Genomic DNA, 19067 nt, shown 5'->3' with positions numbered 1-19067 from the left:
GAAGAAATTTGAGTGGGTGGGTTTTCATGTCTGCTCCACTGGGAAAATACTGTTTAAGGAAAGAACTGAATACTTGGAATAAGTGTAAATGCTTTAGGCAAATGCAGCATCTAAAGCCAGTGACTGAAGTTTTTAGCTATCTTTGTGGGGTTTCATCTCTCAAATACTCTCATTATCTACCCGTAGAACTTGTATTCTTCAGTACTACACTATTTTTCAGAATACAAAAGAGCCGTGTGTTTTCTCTGTCTCATTGTCACATTTTTATTATCCTCAGATACTTCATCTTAGACTATTCTCTTCTGTATATGTGAACATTTTGAGTGTAATTGAACTTGGCGTTGCAAAGTTTTCTACTGTAGCCTTTGAATGTTTTGCTTCCACCATCTTTAATCCAAGCCACTAACTGAAGGTCTCTGGGTGCTGAGCAGTCATTCAAACAGTTCTGTTGGACTAAAGGAACAGCATGACAACTTTTCTGTTTCTCTATTACGATTTTTTTAATGCATTGTTGAGAATATCGTAAGGGCACGCTGATTTGGGTTAACTACTTTCAAAACCTGTCTTGCACATGTACATGGCAAGATACCTCTACTAGCATGAATGATGGTACAATGACCCAATACACAGTTATAATGTTTGCTAGTGTAGCAGTCCACTTAGTCATAAACACATTTCTTTTTTATCACTGAAAGAATTGTACTGTATTTTCATTTAAATACACTTCTTCCAGTGCTATGGGTGCCCATATGTTCTGTACAATATTTTTACTCTTGAATGCCTCAGTTCTGTACCAAGAAATGAAGTTAAAGAGTCAGGATCAATTGTTTAAATATTTTTAAGTTTATTGGTAGTGAATGTGGCTGATGATATTCTCCTTCTACTGTTAGTTATATATGCTGAGCAATCCACTCAGCAACTTCAGAAAAATGTATCTAATTCTAATGGCAAGCTGAAAAGTGTTCATAAATGCAGCAACAATTCTGAATTGTATTACTAGATGGAAAAAAAACAAGTTGGGGTGAATCATTTAATTCTGGTTTAAATAATTTGGTTGCCTTTGTTATAAATAACTTCATGAAGATTGATTAGAAATAGAGACTGAATTAGATTGCTTGCATTTGTAGGAGGAAACTGTTCCCATTGTTATCATAGCTTTGTACTACAGCTCAAGGTAAGGGATTCTTTGGAGTTGTATGATGTGGGTATGCTTGCTCTTCAGTATAATAGACCACATTTCTGGATATTATGCCAGGATACAGATTAAAAAATGCGACTCAGATTTCCTGATTTCTGAGACTGCTGGATTCTGGAGGCACCTAGGTTTAGTACATTTGGTCTAAGAAGTTCTCATGGGACCTATACAGAGTTTGTCATAAATGCTTAGGAAATTTTGCAGCATGATCTAGTGGATGCAATTTCAGAGATCTGTATGCAGGTCCTTTTCTCAGGAGCTGCTTATGTGTTTTGAATTCAGGGACCATGAATGAGATGCACATTCAGTGTTGAGAGGCAGAACCAAAAACCAGCAGGTTTCTTCGCAGAATGGTGAGCTGAAGAGCTCATCATTATCTTGATTATCTTTCTGGTACTATAAATCAAAGTATTGTAGGCAAAACAGGGCTGCAAGGATTGTCTAGTTCAAGCCTCTGCCCTGAGGTTAGGATGTACTTTGTGTGTGTCTGAGAGGTGTCTGTTTAGCATGTTCTGCAATGAGAAGCCTTAATCCACCTTAAATCATCTGAAGTGCTTTGCTATTCTTACATTTAGCATGTATTTCCTAACAGTTGTGTTTCTCTTTGTGGTTTAGACCTGTTGTTTAAATCTTGTTCTCCTTTCTAGTTCACTGCAACAGCTTAGGAACCCCAGCTCTTACTTATAATGTCTTCATGCTCTCCTTCCAAATATTTGGATTTTCTCAGTTGAGTAGAACTCTGTCACAGTTCTCCTGTCTTATGAATGATGTTTAAACCATGAGATTGCTTTGTGTGTGGAAATGCCACTATTTCTGTCCTTAGTTTCCGACCCTTCCAAGTGAGCTGAACAGTCTGAATCCCAAGACTCCTATTTAGAGAAGCTACGCTGAGAGCTGGAATGGGCTTGCAGAAGTGCCTAGGGTCCTTCTGCAGTCCCTGGAGAAGGCACTTCATGCAGGCTGTATGCGCCATATTTCAGAAACTTCTGTCCCTTGCCATTAGCTACAGGGAAGGTGATTGCCTAGGCATTCCCAGGAGCCAGACCCAGCCTTGGGCATTTCAACACTCAAATTAAACTTCTATAGTGGGAGGTCTGATCTCCTTGTTCTTCTGTGCTGCAGGCTCTGGGTTTACAAAAATCAACAGCTGAATGGGCAAATAAGTTAACAAATATGCTCCCATGGAAGTAGCATACTTTAATATTGTTAAGTTTTGTGACTTTTGAATTCTCATTTCTTTTGTTTTGTCTGTGCAGTTCCATTTTTTCCATATTCCATAGGAGCAAATCCATCAGCATTGCAACAGGCACTCTTGCTATCTGACAGCGTCTTTGCTTGTAATATCCAACCTACACAATGCTTGATGGGAAATGTTCTAAGAGGATGACTTAAGGAATAAACATAAAACAATGCTCTGGATTGGAACTCAGCTGAAATGTCAGCTGAATGCTGATTATGAACATGGTGTCTCTATTAACTTGTTCTTAGGTAGATAGGGAGTCAAGGTAGGGAGATGAAAGAATAAAATTAAGTATATAACAGGTGATGGGTGCTGAAAATTTACTCAGCTGTCTGACAGCTTAGCTTTTACGATGGAAAAATAGGCTTTCTTTTATGTATTTTTAAAATTTTTGTTGCAAACCAATGCAGCCTGATACTTCTATTCCAAGTTTGGAGTAAGCTTTCAAGGAATTAATTGAGAGCAGTGCAAAAGAATCTGGGCCATACTGTGTTGGTTATTGCTGCTTAGGTTGAAAATAATTTATTATTCACAATTTTTTTTTTCCAGGAAATGTGTTGTCAGCTCTTCAGATGTAGGAAGACAAAGTACACTATGATACTTTTATTGAGCCAATAAAAGACTGTGTGCTGAACAGTGTCCACCGTAAATATGTCATACCTCATAGGGTTAAACACTGTAGTAGAAGAGCATTATTACAATGAGAGACTGATTAATAAAACCCTGCCATAATATGACATGCTCTTTCTTGATGGTGCTTTATTTTATAAGTGCACTCAAAAATAATTCTGTAGGGGAAGAAAAATAGGAGCACAGAAAAAGTGGTTTAAGTAAGCTGATTAAAATAAAGATTATATTTACAAGCTAAACCTTGGCCTTAGTGACTCTCTGAATTATTAGGGGCCTGACAGGAGAGGGGAAAAAAAAAAGTCTTTGTGGTGAAATCATATGCTAGTGAACAATCCAAATGCTGCTGCTTCATCCTCTGGGCTGAGCAGGTCCAGCAGGTTCCTGTTTCCTGTTTTGGGGTGACAGAAGGTGGTAAATCTATGCCAGTGTGACCCCCTAGTCCTGCCTTTTCTGTAGTCTTGATTTACTTCCCCATGAAATCTGGGGAAATGAGATATCCCAGCCTTCTAGAACACAAAGGTGAGGAACCTTATTTGCAAACATAGCGATTATTTCAGCTTTCTTTTTTTTCCCCCCGATTAAGGAAACACATTATATGACCTTCATTCTTGGCCAGTGTAGATCGTGAGCTTCAGGCGCATCAAGACTTTTGGAGCAAATGTATGCAAAGCATCTTTGAAAGCATATTTAAAAAAAAAACAAAAAACCCAACAAAACCAAACCACCACTGAGTTTCCTAGTACAGGAAAATGGTAATGATTCTAGCTCAACACTTGCATTTTTCAGGATGAGAGGCTGGGCTGGAGTGGGAAGATGAATAATAGCTAGAGGCAGGTAGATCCTCTGTGATTCTTTTGGAGACACTAATTACTTTGAAAATTGAAGAGTAACAAACTTAGGGAAGTTTTATAGGGCAATTATACATCACCAGGAAGTCTTTCATTGCATTTACATGAAAAAACCTCCTGGTGTACTTGCGGTATTTCTCCTGTCAATCAGTAGCTCTAGGCTTTGGATGCTTCTTTAAGCAAGGCATCTGTGTTCAAAGGAGGAGATGGAAATGTTGCTTGGCTGAGAGGATCAAAGTACTTCTTAATCAAGGTAGTTTTAATTCAGTAAGAAGCAAGAATGTATCGTATAGTGTTTTCTTCTGTCCTAACTTGTCAGCAAATTGAATAGCCCAGACCTGCAGAGTTTGCAATCTACTCGGTGACAGCAAAGAAGAGGTTGGGCAGTAAGAAGTGGTCACCTGGTAAATGCAGGGGAGTGTTGCATGTGTCTGCTTGCTGGCCGTGTAACGATAGGTGACAGGATTTGAAAATGTAAACTGTCTGGGCTCAGCTTATAGCACGTATTCCAGCTTCCCTCTTGGTTGTTGATCTTTTTTCATGGTTCTTTCTTGTAGCACATGTGCTGTAAACTGTGCTTATTTTTGAAGAGTGAGCATAAAGAATGACTATGAAGTTAGAAAAATGTTTCAAATAGCAGTTGTCTTCATTGAGCTACATCAGACATTTGAGTCTAATCACATGTAGGAATGCAAAATATTCTGCAGCATATTTTCATTTTGTCACATTTTGAATATCATCATCTTCTTATACATTGAAGAAGTAGAACAGAAATAACTCTTGATCAGCTACTCAGTTTTTACAAAGACTTGAGCAGGTCAGCCACACAGAACCGGATGGCAGGGGAAACTGAAAAAAATATTCTTAACAATCCCTTGTAAGACAAAAAGAATGGTAGAAGGCAGCGTCTGTCTCCTGCTGGATGTTTTATATGTTCAGAAATTTATCTTGCTAACTTGCTGTTTCCATTCCTGGAACTGTTATCCTAGGATTCATAAAAGAAAAACAAACCAGTTTATATGGTAGCTGTAAAGAAGAAAGAAGAAAATATCTAGGTTGATCTCTGTTGACATGTGTTTATACAATGCAGTTCAAACCTTCAGAAAAATTCCATGAGAGATTTGACTATGTAAATATTTGTTAGTTGCCAGATTTGAAAATGAGGAAAATGCAACAGGTCAAATCCCGAAGCATTAACATAGTTCTTTTAAACGAGCTTCAAATGTGAAAACTTCAACTTGACCATAAATGGACTGAAATATCTTATTGTTTGAAATCTCCTTTCCTGTCCTGTCTGCTTTTCACAAATCCTAAAAACATTGCTTAAAAATCTATGTTTCCTCTGGAATGTTTTCTGCTGAATTACATTAAGTTTTTGAGGGAGGAAAAAAAAACCAACACTATGCTAATTGCAGCTTCATCACAAAACTAAAGCTGTAGTCTTCAAAGTAAGGTAAAGCTTTCAGTTGCATAAAGCGTATTCTGATATTAATATTGCAGACAGGATGCTCTGAGGTGAGAAAAAGGAAAATCAGTTACAGTGAAATATAAGTAAATCAGCTGTCCTATTTTTGCATGTTTTTATCAACAGTTTTGTTAAAAAGAAAATTTCTGATAATGTTTTTAGTGGTTAAGTCTTCACCAGAAGCATGTAAAGGTTTTACAATCTGATCTCATTTGTTAAAATGCAAAATCAGTTTCTCAGGATGGCATGCTTGAAATTTGTTGTCTAGCATTGGGTTAGCCTGTGTATGCTTTTGTGTACAAAAAAGACTGCAAAACTAAAGGTTTGAGTTCAGTTGTGCATTTCTGAAATAGATGTTTATTTTTTTTAACTCATTGTCCTCATTAAATGAAATAATCTCTGGATTTTATTTAGATTTATTTAATAAAAGTGTAGGAATAAGCTTGGAAATTACTACATTTAGAAAAAAAATTGTATGATGCATACTTTATACAGGGGAAAAATTTAAGAAATTGCCATTTTCTTTAGGTTCCCAGGTCATGCAGATTTCTTAGGTATTTGAGACTGCTATTTATCTTCTAGAAATTCTTCACGTTGTATAAGAATTACAGTGATTTTTTGACACTATTTCAAAAACAATTTGCAGAGAAGTGTCTCACCTGCTCAGAGTGAGTTTAGAAGCGAGTGTTAATTTTACAGCTGATCCCCAACACCCAGCAGCACACGGCCCAGTTGCGCTGTCACCAGTGGCAGGGTTCCTCATAAACACAGCCTCCTACCTTATTTCTCTTAAGTACTAGTTACTTGCACAAGAAGTTCCCTCGAAATTATTCATGCGAGGAAGCAAATGCCACTCATCTTGATTAAGGTGCCCGCAGTGACAACAGTAGAGACAAGATCTTCATGGCTGGGTAGGGATAATGTAACCGAACAGGTAGGTATAACGCTGATCAGTTTGGTGGTTAAATAAAGAAAGGATATGTGTATGTAGACAAACCATACTACATGCTTACCGCTCTGTAGGTTTCCCAGTTGCTAGCTCTTGTTTCCTCAAACTTCCGTAGCTAATACTGTACCTGGGGCAGCTTCCCGCTGATCTGCATAGGGCTGGGGAAAGGACACTGACTGTGCCATCTGACGTGCCCTCGGCAAAGCTTTCCTGGCTGTAACGCTTGGAACAGCATTTCACAAGAACCAGTGATGACCTGGATTCAAACCTCATGGAAGCTAGATCCCTCACCTACCCTTCACCCTGCCCCAGTTTATGCATGTCTGAAGCTGGACGGTGCACTTCTGAAGTGTGATACGGTTCTTCCCAATAACTTTAATAGGTTTTGGATCCAGTCTGATGAAATTTTAATGAACACTTTAAACTTTGTGGTTGCCAAAGCTGTGCTATGGATTGCAAAGGCAACTCCCCACTCAGCTTTCATTGCCAGTTTACTTCTCAGTTCAAGATGACTATCTCTGTGAATAAGGTAGTACTCACCACAAATTGGGAGGTCAGTATCCTGAAGTTTTATGGAAGGCGTTCTTTCTTTCTAAGGAAAGAAAACAACAGAATTAGATTATAGTGCCACAATCTCAGGATAAAAATTTAGAAAAAACAAAACAACAACCCCCCCCCCCGCCCCAAACCCCCACATTGCTTAAGCAAAGAACAATAACTTATAATTCTTATTGAATTTTTTCTTGATGTTTCAGGAACATCTACTAAAAATGCTGGTGCACAGCAGATATCTAATAATAGCACCAGGTATTTAGATTTAACATGAATCTCTCTCTTTGAAAACAGGTGGTGCTTCTGTCATGGCAGCTTCTGGGTCTTTGAAAGTCCATAGAGGGCACAGTCTCCAAGGTGGTACGTATAAGTGGTTATGATGTATGTGTGTGCATGTAAATTTAAATTTATTAATTAAACTTAAATTATTTTAAACTTCAGAAAATGTTAAAGGTAATGTATGACTTGATTCCCTGTTGTAAGTCTTACGTATTTCTTTGGATTTTTTGCTTTGCAGGGTTTTTGTTAGAGAAGCATTGACAGATGGGATAAGTTTAGAAGAGGCAGTGACAGATGAGATAAGTGTCAGAGCATAGGCAGTAATCTTATTCACAGCAGTAAAGTGCTGCCAGCACTTCAACAAAGAGCACCCACCAAAAAAAACCCCCACCTCGGGCCATGAGAAGTCCTGTATCCTTGCAATGATGAGGTGGGAAAAACCCTCACCATTTAAAGATACTTCTTCATGATAATGGAGAAAAAACCGACAGCAGCAGATAAAATTATGAGTGTTTGTCATACGAAATTAATCCCAATATGTTTTTTCTATGGGCATAGCTTTTAACTTGTCCTGTTTGAACTGGGTGGAGTGTGAGATCATGAGGGAACCTGGGAATCTTTTCTCAGCTTAGTGCTCGGAAGCACTGGTGATGTCGTGCAACCTGGCTTCTTGCAAAGATGATAATTTGCACTTGGAAAGCAAAGTTATCTTTGGAAGGGCTAGTTTAAGAATTTTATACAGAGCTTTGTCAGAAATCAAGAAGTTATCCATCATGCTGGAGGTGGAATTTTAACAAGAGTCTTCCAGATGCTCCCAAGATCACCCACGCGCTTCTCCCTGATTCATGCATTCAAGACAGCTTTGCTCCCCCATCGATGTACAGCAAAACACACTGTTGACTTCAGTGGCCTTCAGTGGCCTAACATTTATTTCCCTCCTGTTGCACTCATGAGAAAATGCTGGCATCATCACTACAGAAAAGTCAGCACTAGCCACTGCTTATACTTTCTGAGATATTTTCAGTATGATTATTCAGATTAGAAGGTTACAAGTCAAAACCAGAAAATCTTATGCTTTGTTTTCATTGTGCAAATTCCTAAATCCAAAGCTGTTGATGGTGTTCCTGTGTTCTAGGTCCTAAGGGTGGTTATGAGATGCTGACAATTCCTGCAGAACTGGGAGCTCCTACTAGCCCTGAGGAACCTGGTGAGTAAAGATCTTTGCAGCCAGTTCCATTAGAGGACACTAACATCTCCTGTTTCTTTTTCCGTTTCCTTTTTTGTTATGATCTCATCTAAATGTTTATTTTTGAGGTGTTGCCCTTTGAACATGTCAGCTTTACATGCATGCTTGCACACACAGGCACATACACGCTCACACACTTATTTGGGGCTGTGTTTATGGTGTTGGTTTTCTTTCTGTGTTATTTATTGTACTTTTCTGAGAATGGCGCCTACATAGTGTAGAAAATATGAATAACACTTGCTGAAAGAAAGGCTAAAGCACCAGTTTCAAATATCATTTTCTTCTTCCTTTCCCAATTATACTATCTTTTCCTTTATTTTCCCCTTCATTTCAGTGCCCCTGCATTTTCTCTTCTCCTGTTCTCTTTTATTCTTCCTACCTTGTCCCCCTTTCTCTTCAAGCAGTCATAATATTCTACTAAGTCTTTCAGAATGTTGTAACCATGGATTTTGGCATTTTTTTCTCTCAAATTCTCCTTCCATAATGATCTCAAGTCCTGGTCCTCTGTCCTCTCTTGTAAGCATCTTCTACCTCTGTCCATGCAGAACGGACTGCCAAAAGCAGCATCTTTGTCCATGGCGCTCTCTGTGTGCCTTGTTTTCTTAGGAGTTTTTGCCTGTCTTGTGCTTTTCAGATAAACCTTTCTCTTCAAGCAAATATAAACCAGTTTTTAGTGTCTAATGAGTTGGGTTTTTTATTTGAAGAAAAAACGAAAAGACAAGTGTTTCTGTGTTTACAAAGAAAGCACAGTTTCTATTAAGACAGCGCAGACTAAATAACAGAAGACTTTTCCTTTCCTTCCATTCCGGTTTGCCCAACTTTGTTCTTGGTTTGTTTTTTTTTTCCTTTGAGTAGAATATTTGATTATTGCCAAGGCTTCTTTGTTCTGTGTGTTTCTTTTGCTTTTCTTGCACAAATTACCAATTAATATACCCTACCAATTAATATATTTTTTTTCTCCGTGTGTGGTTTTTTAGTCCTCAGGAAAATCACTTGGCTTGTCTGCATCAGGTATGACATTCAGCTTCCTGAAACCTTTCAACTATTTTCCTCTTTAGGGAAGTTTGGAGTTTTCATACTAGCTAGCTTTGAGGAGACTTCACTTAAACTCCTGCTATGTCACTTCAACGGCGTACACAAAGACTTCAAAAATTATCTTTTCCTTCATGAGTGTTCATGACTCTGTGTCAGTCCTTAAGACTGTCATTTGCTTACAACTTTAATTATTTGGGATGCAGGTTTTCAAAACTATGGTTCTGCTGAATCCCTTTGGGCAGAGTCAGGCCAAATTCCTTTGAAATACTTTAGAGAGAATAATTGAGAATAATTTCTGAGAATGATGTCTGATGAAGATATAGAAACTTCTTCTGCTTGATTTTTATTTTTTTTTCCCCTTTTCCTTTTGTTCCTAACACCTGGCTTTGGAACAACAACTTGAAATCTGACTGTCAGAAAAGTGTTTGGCTACTTCATGGATGTTCCTATGCTTTCTTTATGAAAATCTGTCAGAAAATTGGCCAAATTTCCAGGCTTTCAAAATTTTGGACTGCATAGTAGACTCCTTTGATTTAAACAGCTTAATCCTGGAGAGATTCCATTGTCCTGGAACCTGCTGTAGCCTCTGACAACTCTTACAGTTGCCTGACTTTGAGCTATTTCTGCTATTCATAATACAGTCCAAGAAGAGAAGGTTCCCCTTAATGGTTATTCACAGCTGCTGTTGGTTGGATATAAGAAGTCATTCTCTCCTGGGCTCTAAAAATCCTTGATCATCTACTGCCTCTCCATTTACATCTCATCAGTGTCTGAATGGGCAGAAAAGAAAAGCTGTAATTTGGACAAATAGAGTTTTGATATGAATTTTGTGTGGAGACAAGGAAGGGCTTAATGGGATAACTTCAGAGAAAGGGAGAACCTGAAAGTGACACCATTTTTCCTCTGCAATTCTTTGTCCCAAATTGACTTAACAGCAGGAAGTGGTTAAGGAAGTGTCTAAGAACTTCAGCTGGACTGGACAGGCAGGTGATTACGAAGCCCGCTGAGTAGGACAATGAGAATGTGACTCAAAGCCTTGCCCAAGCACAGGGGGAATACAGGTTTGTATTTGGGTCTCCTGTAGCCCAGGTAATTATGGGAAGCCTTTTGGTATTCATGGATTGAGAAACTCGATGTAGATGCTTGATGTCAGTTAAGGCTGAAATGCTTGGTTGGCCAGTGAATGAAACCTTCTACCTTCTCCCTAAGATATCTTCTGATACAATTAGAATAACTGAAAGTAGGGCTAGAAGAGGTCTTGAGAAGTCATCCAGTAGATAAAAAAGTTGTCTTTAAGTCAGAATCACTTTGTAGAAAACTTTTTCCTAGTAGGTGTTAGTCTACCTCTTTTTTTTAGAAATTTCTAGATGCAGAAATTCTTCAGCCTCTGTGGGATTTCCTCTAGCGTTCTTGTGGTCTTTATTATTAGAAAGATTTTCCCACTGTCTAATCTTCTACATTTTTCCTGCAGTTGAAGTCTTCTTTTACTTGATCTGTCCCCACTTGGCATTGTTCCTATCTTGTTCAACTCAGTACAGGGAAGCTGCCAACGTTGTCTCCTCAAGTTTGCCTTCCCCTTGCTTTAAACAGTTCTTCAGTTCCTGTTTCAGGACATAGTTTCTGAACTTCTAGTGATTGTGGTTGCTCTCTTGCAGATGATATCATAGTCCACATCTTCCTAGAACAGATTGCTTCATATAAGGCATTACTAACCTGAGCTGTCAGGTGGTGTTGCATACATTGCTTCTGATTGAAAATTTCTGCATAATGTTTGCTTTCTGTTACAACACAGTGAGATCACTGGCTGTGGTCTGTGGTCTTCTGCACAGATCATGACTTGATCAGTCTCTGAGGATCTTTTCTGTAGAAAACTTAGTCTCCTCATGTCCCATCTGCACCTGATGGTTTAGAGGTACTTTTCGGCAAGCTGAGTTGTTGCTGCTGAAATGTTTGCCTTCAGAACGTTTGATGGAACATCACTTTTTTATGAAATGCATTACTTTTCATTGCAAACAGTGTCTATAATAACATGTTGCTTATTTTAGAAGGGGCAGTGGGTTATTCAGCTGATGTCCCTGCATCAGAGAGACCCCATAGCGAGACAGCCACCTATGTCAATATTCCTGTCAGTCCTACTTCCAAAAAAGAACTTCACTACATGGAACTGGAACTTCAAGAACCTAGCACAAGCATAAGAGGTAAGGAAGTTTACAATACTATTTAAACAGCAAAGGAAGCAGTAATGCAGACTGCATTTGGAATCTAAATTTCTCATCTACCCATAGGCTCTTGCTAACAGAGGAATTGTAACGGTAACCTGGTACGTTTGTGAGATAGTTCTTGTAACAGCCAACTCTTTTGGAAAACATTTTTAAGTAATGAGGTTCTATAAGATGTTGCATCCCTCTGACAGGTGCATTGTATATGCACTCCCTCCTGTATCTGCAGAGTTTGACAGACAGTAATTTTCATTGCACATATTAGGACTACCCTTATTTAATTTTTCTTGCCTGGCTTCAGAAACAGGGCTGTGGGTGTAGGTGTACAGGGCTTGTTCCTGAAGACACTCACTCTGGAGCCATGCAGCAAATGCTCGAGAATAGAACAGTGCTCTATCTGCTCTCCATGAGGACCTGTGAAAGTGCTACAGGGAGGAAGCCAGCCCAAGTATTTGATTTTTTTTTTTTTTTTTAAAATTAATTTGTCTGGATCTGGGTATTTTACTTCTAATGCTTAACTTGGATGATTAGCACAAAAACATGCTTTATAGCTACTATGTATTGTCACTCAGAGATGCATTACTCCTTACAGAAAGCCCCTAATCAGGATCTGGCATTTAGTTGCTCACACTTGGTATTGATGGGTTTTCCATGTATAGTTTTCAGCTTTTGAGAATTTAATTTTTATGCTTTTAATTTCAGCAAGTTTATTAACTTTGGAATGCTAGCACTTTTCTGTTGATTTTTTTTTTAATGTTTATTTGGCTCTAGTTAAGTAATTCTAAGCTTCTTCTAGACTTTAACGTAGTTCTCTGTACAACACCCTGTTGAGCTGTAAAAATAATGTTTTACCCCCATTTTAAAGACAGTGAACCAAGGTGTTAAGAATGAAAGGCCAAATTCCAGAAACTGGCATAAACTTCCCTAAATGTCAACCACCAACCCATGCTCAACTTGTATAACTTTGAAGGTGCCTCTAATGACCATAAACACTATTTTTTCACGCGAAAGTTTTCCCAGCCTCCAGAGTTGTATGTCTGCACCCATACAGAACCGTTCTGCTCCTGAACAGACTGAGCAGCTTTTATCTTCCTTATCGCCAATTATTGGACTAAATTGTCGTTCTGTCTAAAGCTGAAGGTGGTTGATCTGGTAAACGTTCACAGAGTGCCTATATCCAGACAAAGAATCCCTGCCAACTGCCCTGCCAGTGGTGTTTTCTTTCCAAATACCAGATGTTCATTTACTGACTGATGAAGCTGATGAAGCCTCCAAGAAGTGTGAGAGCTCAGTTCAATTTTGTCTTCTAGGGGGAGTGGGAGTGGAGATTCAAACCTGGGGCAGAAATACAAATAGTTCATTTGCTTATTTGAGGAAAACCAGATAGCTAAAATATGTAGATAACAAAGCTTTTGAGTTTTGGTCGGTTTTTTAGCTGTTATTATCATCATACTCCCTTTATAAAGCTTGCTTTAAGACCAAACGAAGATCATCTAGGAAATCTGTAGAAGCAGTGTTCAATAGCTTAAATCTGGGTCAGTTTTACCCCGGAATACATGAGCGGTGTAGTCTTTTACATGATTTCATTTGGTATTTCAGGGAGTGGATCATCCCGATATGCGCAGATTGACATTGCAGCCACCGAGACAGCCCACAAAGTGGGAACGCAGCACGCTCAGTGCCGGGAGGAACGCTTGCAGGAGCTGGAGCAGAAGAAGAAAGGGCCTCAGCAGTGACCTCTCTAGGAAAGAACTTTTAGCTCACCATAAATTGGTACTAATTCATCTTACAAAAGATTCACATTTATGGTAAAAAAATAGTCATACAAGAGCTGCCATTGCTTACTGCATTTATACCAGATTCATTCCAATATCTTGATTCCTAATTGGAAAGCTGGTAGCATGAGGAGGGTGTGGAGGGGGTGTCTTTCTTTTGATTTTGATTTGTTTGCAAAATCCAGATTATTTTTCATATGCAATAACAGATGTAAGTTATCTTTTTCTATCATTCTAAAGTCCTGGAAGAAACCTGGAACCAATTCCAGGGTTTATTAAACGGTGGCATTTTCTTTAAAAATAAAGAACTTGAATGTGTGTGGAAATGGGAATGTGAGAGTGTGTGTGTGTGGTACGTGTACGCATACGGTTGCATGTATGCATATGTATGTTTCTATGTAAGCACACATTACTGATAAAATATATGTATATATCTGAGTGTATAAAATGTGTAAAACCTCTATTAATATATTAATGGCTCTTATAAAAGCAAGAAAATTCAGTGCCTGATTTTTTTGCAGGCACAGTTTTGTGCAATGTATATGCTTATTTATGGACATGATTAACTTTACTTGTGAATAATTCAGTTTTATACCTCACCAAGAGTTCTGTAGCTTTGGCTAAAGTTGCTCAGACTAAAAAGCTGCAGTGCCAGAGATGCATATATATGTATGCATACAGACAAGAGCACACACAAACAAGCTATTTAATTTAAGTATGCCTATAAACCAAAGTAATTTGGAGGGACATTTTAGGTGCTTCTGTTCTTAAAAACCCTTATGGTTTTAGACACTATAGGCTTTGATTTCATAGTTGCTGAGTACCTGTAATTCTTAGCAATTTTTGTGGAGTTGAACATACATATCACTTTGAAAATCAGGTCTCAGGTTTCTTGTGCAGAATATCTTAAAATCAGGGTACTCAAAAGAAATATTAACTTTTGAAAATTGAGTCCTTTATTTGTATCTCCAAAACTATGCCTAGTGCAAACCAGCATCGGCATCAGAATATCCACCCTGAGGCTAAAACTTTAATTGAACAATCCTCTGCTGTCCCTAAATAGCATAAAACCAGGTCTGTGTAAGAGCATGATGTCTTCACAGATGCTATAGCACTGAGGCACAACAGGATGCTCTGGTGTAACATAGGTTTATCCACAAGTCTTTGACATCTTGCTTTTGTACAGTGAGATTGTACGATTCAAAACTTAGTTTTTTGTGTTGCATAGTCTATGTAATTCTTGTGTTCTACATATTTGTCCTGATACAAAATGTTATTTAAATAAGATGTTATGGCAGTGACATTGCACTAACAAAGCAGTGTACTTATGGGGGAAAAAAAAAAAAATCAAAATTTTGGCCTGCAATAACATAACAGCTTTGGCTTCCGGAAGTTATCGGGAGTGGTATCTTGGGTATCATGACTTTTTGACTGTATCCTCTTAAGATAAAATATCACAGCCCAATTCTGTTTTTCAGATATGCATTATAATTTGTATTACTGAGTGAACGTTTTGTGCCAATGAGGGTTTCACTAAGTGATTGGAGGGAGAGGTGGGTGTTTGTTTTTCAGGCAGAATTTAGCCTATGAATTTATTTGAATGTAGCCTCAACAGTAATGTAAATCTCTCAAATAAAAAAAAAAGTATCTGAGAGTTGACAATTGCCATTGTCATCTGTGCTGTGCTAAGATGTACGTTTCTGTTTATCAGCCTAGCATATTTCTGAAGGGAAAAGAAATTTTTCTTACGAGATTCCTAGTTTAAAAGAGTTTTCTTATTTGGCAAACAGACAGTGGTGAACTGCTTTGTAAAGACATATTCAGTACAACTGCAATGGCCTGGACTTACAGCTCCTTGGCACCAGGTTTATCTAACCGAACTGCTGTTCAATTAAGGATCCTCCGCTGGAGGACTTGCAGTGTTCAATCTCTTGCTATGTGCTTATTTACATTTAATATTTAAAATGAGCATTGCTTGCCTGATGCACTGAAATGCAACGTTTTCCATCATGATATAGAATGAAGCTGCAACGTTTCTATCCTAAGAATCTGTTTACCAGGAAAATATATTACCCAGGTCGTCTACAAAGAGTGCCTTTCTGTACATTGCACAAAATGGCTTGCGTTGAGTCCTGGACTTGCAGCGTGGATAAAGATTTGACACAATAGCAAAGGTTGTTGGATTGCTGCTGGCCTTACAGGAGGAGTCACAATTTTAAATATGTGTTTTTCAGGTTGAACAGGGCTGTGAATCTCTACATGCACACGGTTCTCTGCGCACGTGTGTTTGTGTATGTCGTAGTAACTTCAGCTAGGATTAGCCAGATGGCTGGATGTAAATTTATACTTGTTGCCTCTTTTAATATTAACATAATTATCCTATAAGGCTTTCCACACATGAAGTAATTAATTTTTTAGACTTCCGTTTCTCTTTTTGTACTTAGCTTGAATACGACAAATAGAACAGATGACTTTCACTTATTTTTTAAATTCACTTCGTATTCTCACACACTAAGTTATGTTTCAGGAGGCTGAAGCAGGAGGCCAAACCTGATTGTTGCGTCTATTAAAAACTGGTCGGTGGCTGTGTTTATAGTACCTTGCAGGCCTCCCTGCCAAGTTACAGGCTTGACATTTCTGTTGAAGAAACTGAAGTTTTCTCATTTGAACAACAGGAGCTCCCAGAAATGGAAAACATTTTTCTTAAATAAATAAAATAATGTGCCTTCAATTTCCAGTGGCAAACTTGGGAAAATGGAAGTCAAACCACAATCCTATGAGCAGGCTTGTGCTCACCATGTAGCTTCCAGGGGTTAACTCTAGTACCGCTGTTAATGTAGGAATACTTAGTTAGGGGTTTATTCACATGCCTGGCATAAATCTTGTGCATAAGTGATCTGAAATACAGCTGGTGATGAGTCCAGATTCAGAGCTCTCTGCAAAAAAACCCCCAAAAGATGTCCCACGCTTTTGGAGAGAAATGCGATTTGTAGCTTCTGCTGGTACAGACGAAGGCTTTGGTCGTTTTTAATTTAGTATTCTACTGGGGTCAGATCTCCTCCTGCCCTCACCAGGAACTAATTATCAGAAGAACAAAACAATGTGATGTGGCCGATACTCCTGCCAGATGTTTTTGAAGTACGTTAACATGGCAGAAGTTCTCTCAGTGATGAGGAAACACGCTGTCGGCAAGTGCAGCGTTTGGGCGTGAGCGTTAGTGTGTCCTTCTCATAGTCCTACTCAGGAGGTTACTGCCAAATGCAACTACTATTTCAGTCAGGTTTATGGCTTTATGGAACATAATTATATTATATTTCTAAGCTGTTATGGAACATAATTGTATGCAAGTATTCGGGTGATGGCATTTCTCCAAGTTAACGTGTGCTGCAGGATGGAGGGCTGGAGTCTGGAGGCATTTAATTGCCCAACAATGCAAATAGTTGTCTGGGTTTTAATGCGCTCCGGCACCTGATCCTGAAAAATGCCAGTAGATGTCTTCAGGCATCTACATGCATGTGAAAATCTGCCTCAAGAGTTGTTTTTAGCAAACAGCTTGGAAAAATTCCTCATTTTCCTCTCTGCTGTAAACAAAAGAGTTTTAATTACTGCAGCCTGGAAAATGATACTCAAATTTGAGTTATGAGCAATTACTTTTTTTTTAATGAGGTGCTGAAACATGCACCCGTCCGTAAGTACCTTCGCTCTTTGTCTGGGATAACACACACGGTCTGTGCTAAAGTGACCATAGGAAGAAGACAGAATTTTATGGGTTGCTAAGCACTTGTTTCAATTAAATGATGCATTTTTTCAGATGACAGTGTTGTGTTATATTTTTATGTCACCTTTTATCTGGGAAGATGCTCAGCTTTCATTTGGCCAGTCATACAAGCATTATTTTGCAATCTAGGCTGAAAGAAAATGTTAATTTAGCATCATAGAGTCATAAGAACAAACAAAGCAGGGTAAGGATGGAAGAGTTAAAAGACCTTAAATGGATATTTGTAAGGAGTTCTGTAAGCATGTGTGTTTTTAGTGTAGGTGAGTAGAATTAAGGAAAAATGGTGCTTTTTTTTTTTTTTTTTTTTTTTTTTTTTTTTTTTTTTTTAAATTTGGATGGGTTCTGATGAGTTCAGTGTTATGCTTTTCCTGAAAGATGACAGGCTTCAGGGTAGCCTCCCTCGGAGGCTTAGGACAGTGATGATCGGTTGGTTAGAAACAACTCTCCTGTGGACTTTCTTTGAGAGGCTGGAAACATAAAGAACAGGAAAACAAATGTAATTCACATCTTGGATCCTGATACAAAAAATAGCTTTATAAGGCAGTGGGCAGGTTTAGGAAAGTGTAACTGCCGAGTAAACTTTTAGTAAAAACTTTAGGGTGAGTGAAAGTTAGCTTTGAAACATTTGTCTGCATCAAAGCATCTAGAAATAATTCAAATTTATTATCCCACTGTGTACACAGAGGCTTATGTAACATCACCATTTTACTGAAATAATAAGTGTCAACTTATTTGAGGAATGTGCAGTGGGGGGGTGGGATCAGAAAGCAGATGTAGCATGACAGTAATTTGTCTCTACATCACATTATACTGTTGTGAAATCCCTAAAAAAAAAAAAAAAAAAATTGTAAAAAAAGCCCTAGCATCTGCTATTGTATAAGTTAAATTTTACTCATCTGTGGGCTGCGCTGGCAATTTATGGGTAGTTCATATACAGAAAATAGAGCAGATTGCATGCTCAGAAGGGAATCTGGCCTTTGGATACCAAAGTTTTATTACATAATGAATTGCTCAGATTCATCATGCATCGGTGTCCCTGCTACAGCTGGACGATGTACCCCGTGGGCTGCCTTTGCCTGCGGTAACGCTCTTTGTCCTTTTACTGCCAGCGGCCCGCAGAACTGGACACAAACTGGGAAGCGCGGGAAAAATTCATACCGGGAGTTTGATGGAGAAGTAGGTAGGTGTCAGCAGAGAGCTGGAAAGCAATAGTTGTCCTTTGCCAGCTGTTGTCCTGACAGAGGGGCAGCGAGGGGGTGACAGAAGAGCATTTGAGTCTGTAAATTGTAGTTTGGGCCAGTGCTGGAGACTGCCGGCTGGATTGTTGCTTCTTGTACAAGGTGTGGTTGCAGCAAGGAAGAGGAGTGTCCTGGAAGAGGCTGAGGTTGCTGTTGTGTCCTCATTCAAACAGAAGATGTGCTGGCACCGTCTCTACCAGGAACGGAGTGGAAACTCTGGGATGGTTAACGCCAACATCCACTCCAAAGAGCCAGACTGTCATTGTCCTTGCATCAACTCATGCAAATGGTTCACGTTTGTACTGTATACACGGTCTAGACCTTGGAGGGAATTATGCTCTGAGTCTGGTTTTTCTCCTCTGTGGAAAGTATATGAAAGCTTAATTATATATACGTTGGATAAGGAATGGTGGGAGCTGGGCCCTGCTTTGACACAGAGAGCACCAAGGTGCATCTAATTCTGTGTTTGGCTATGCTGGTGTTATTTACAACAGCTGGGAGATTTGCTAGAGATAGATCAGGTCTATGGAAAGCCCAGGCACTGGTCTTTTAGATGGATTTTTGCCATCTCTGTGCTTTTTACAGTGAATGTGTGAAACGGTTTAGCGACACCAGCAG

The 19067-nt window shown here is 38.8% G+C and overlaps 1 protein-coding gene across 2 annotated transcripts in view; it reads left to right on the top strand.

Annotated features, from left to right (window-relative positions):
- The window catches only part of DOK7 (docking protein 7), a 68669-nt gene extending 53906 nt beyond the window's left edge, over positions 1 to 14763 (top strand). For both annotated transcript variants that reach the window (XM_075752594.1, XM_075752593.1), the window contains exons 9-12: positions 7174 to 7239; positions 8294 to 8365; positions 11485 to 11637; positions 13258 to 14763. In XM_075752594.1, coding sequence (XP_075608709.1) covers positions 7174 to 7239; positions 8294 to 8365; positions 11485 to 11637; positions 13258 to 13394 — 428 coding nt within the window. In that variant the 3' untranslated portion in view covers positions 13395 to 14763. The remainder of the gene's footprint in view (positions 1 to 7173; positions 7240 to 8293; positions 8366 to 11484; positions 11638 to 13257) is intronic.
- Positions 14764 to 19067: the final 4304 nt, after the last annotated feature.

This window comes from Balearica regulorum, chromosome 4 (genome assembly GCF_011004875.1).
Source record: "Balearica regulorum gibbericeps isolate bBalReg1 chromosome 4, bBalReg1.pri, whole genome shotgun sequence".
Taxonomy (NCBI): domain Eukaryota; kingdom Metazoa; phylum Chordata; class Aves; order Gruiformes; family Gruidae; genus Balearica; species Balearica regulorum.
The sequence above is the reverse complement of the archived record's forward strand: the minus strand, read 5'-3'. Positions and strand labels throughout refer to the sequence as shown.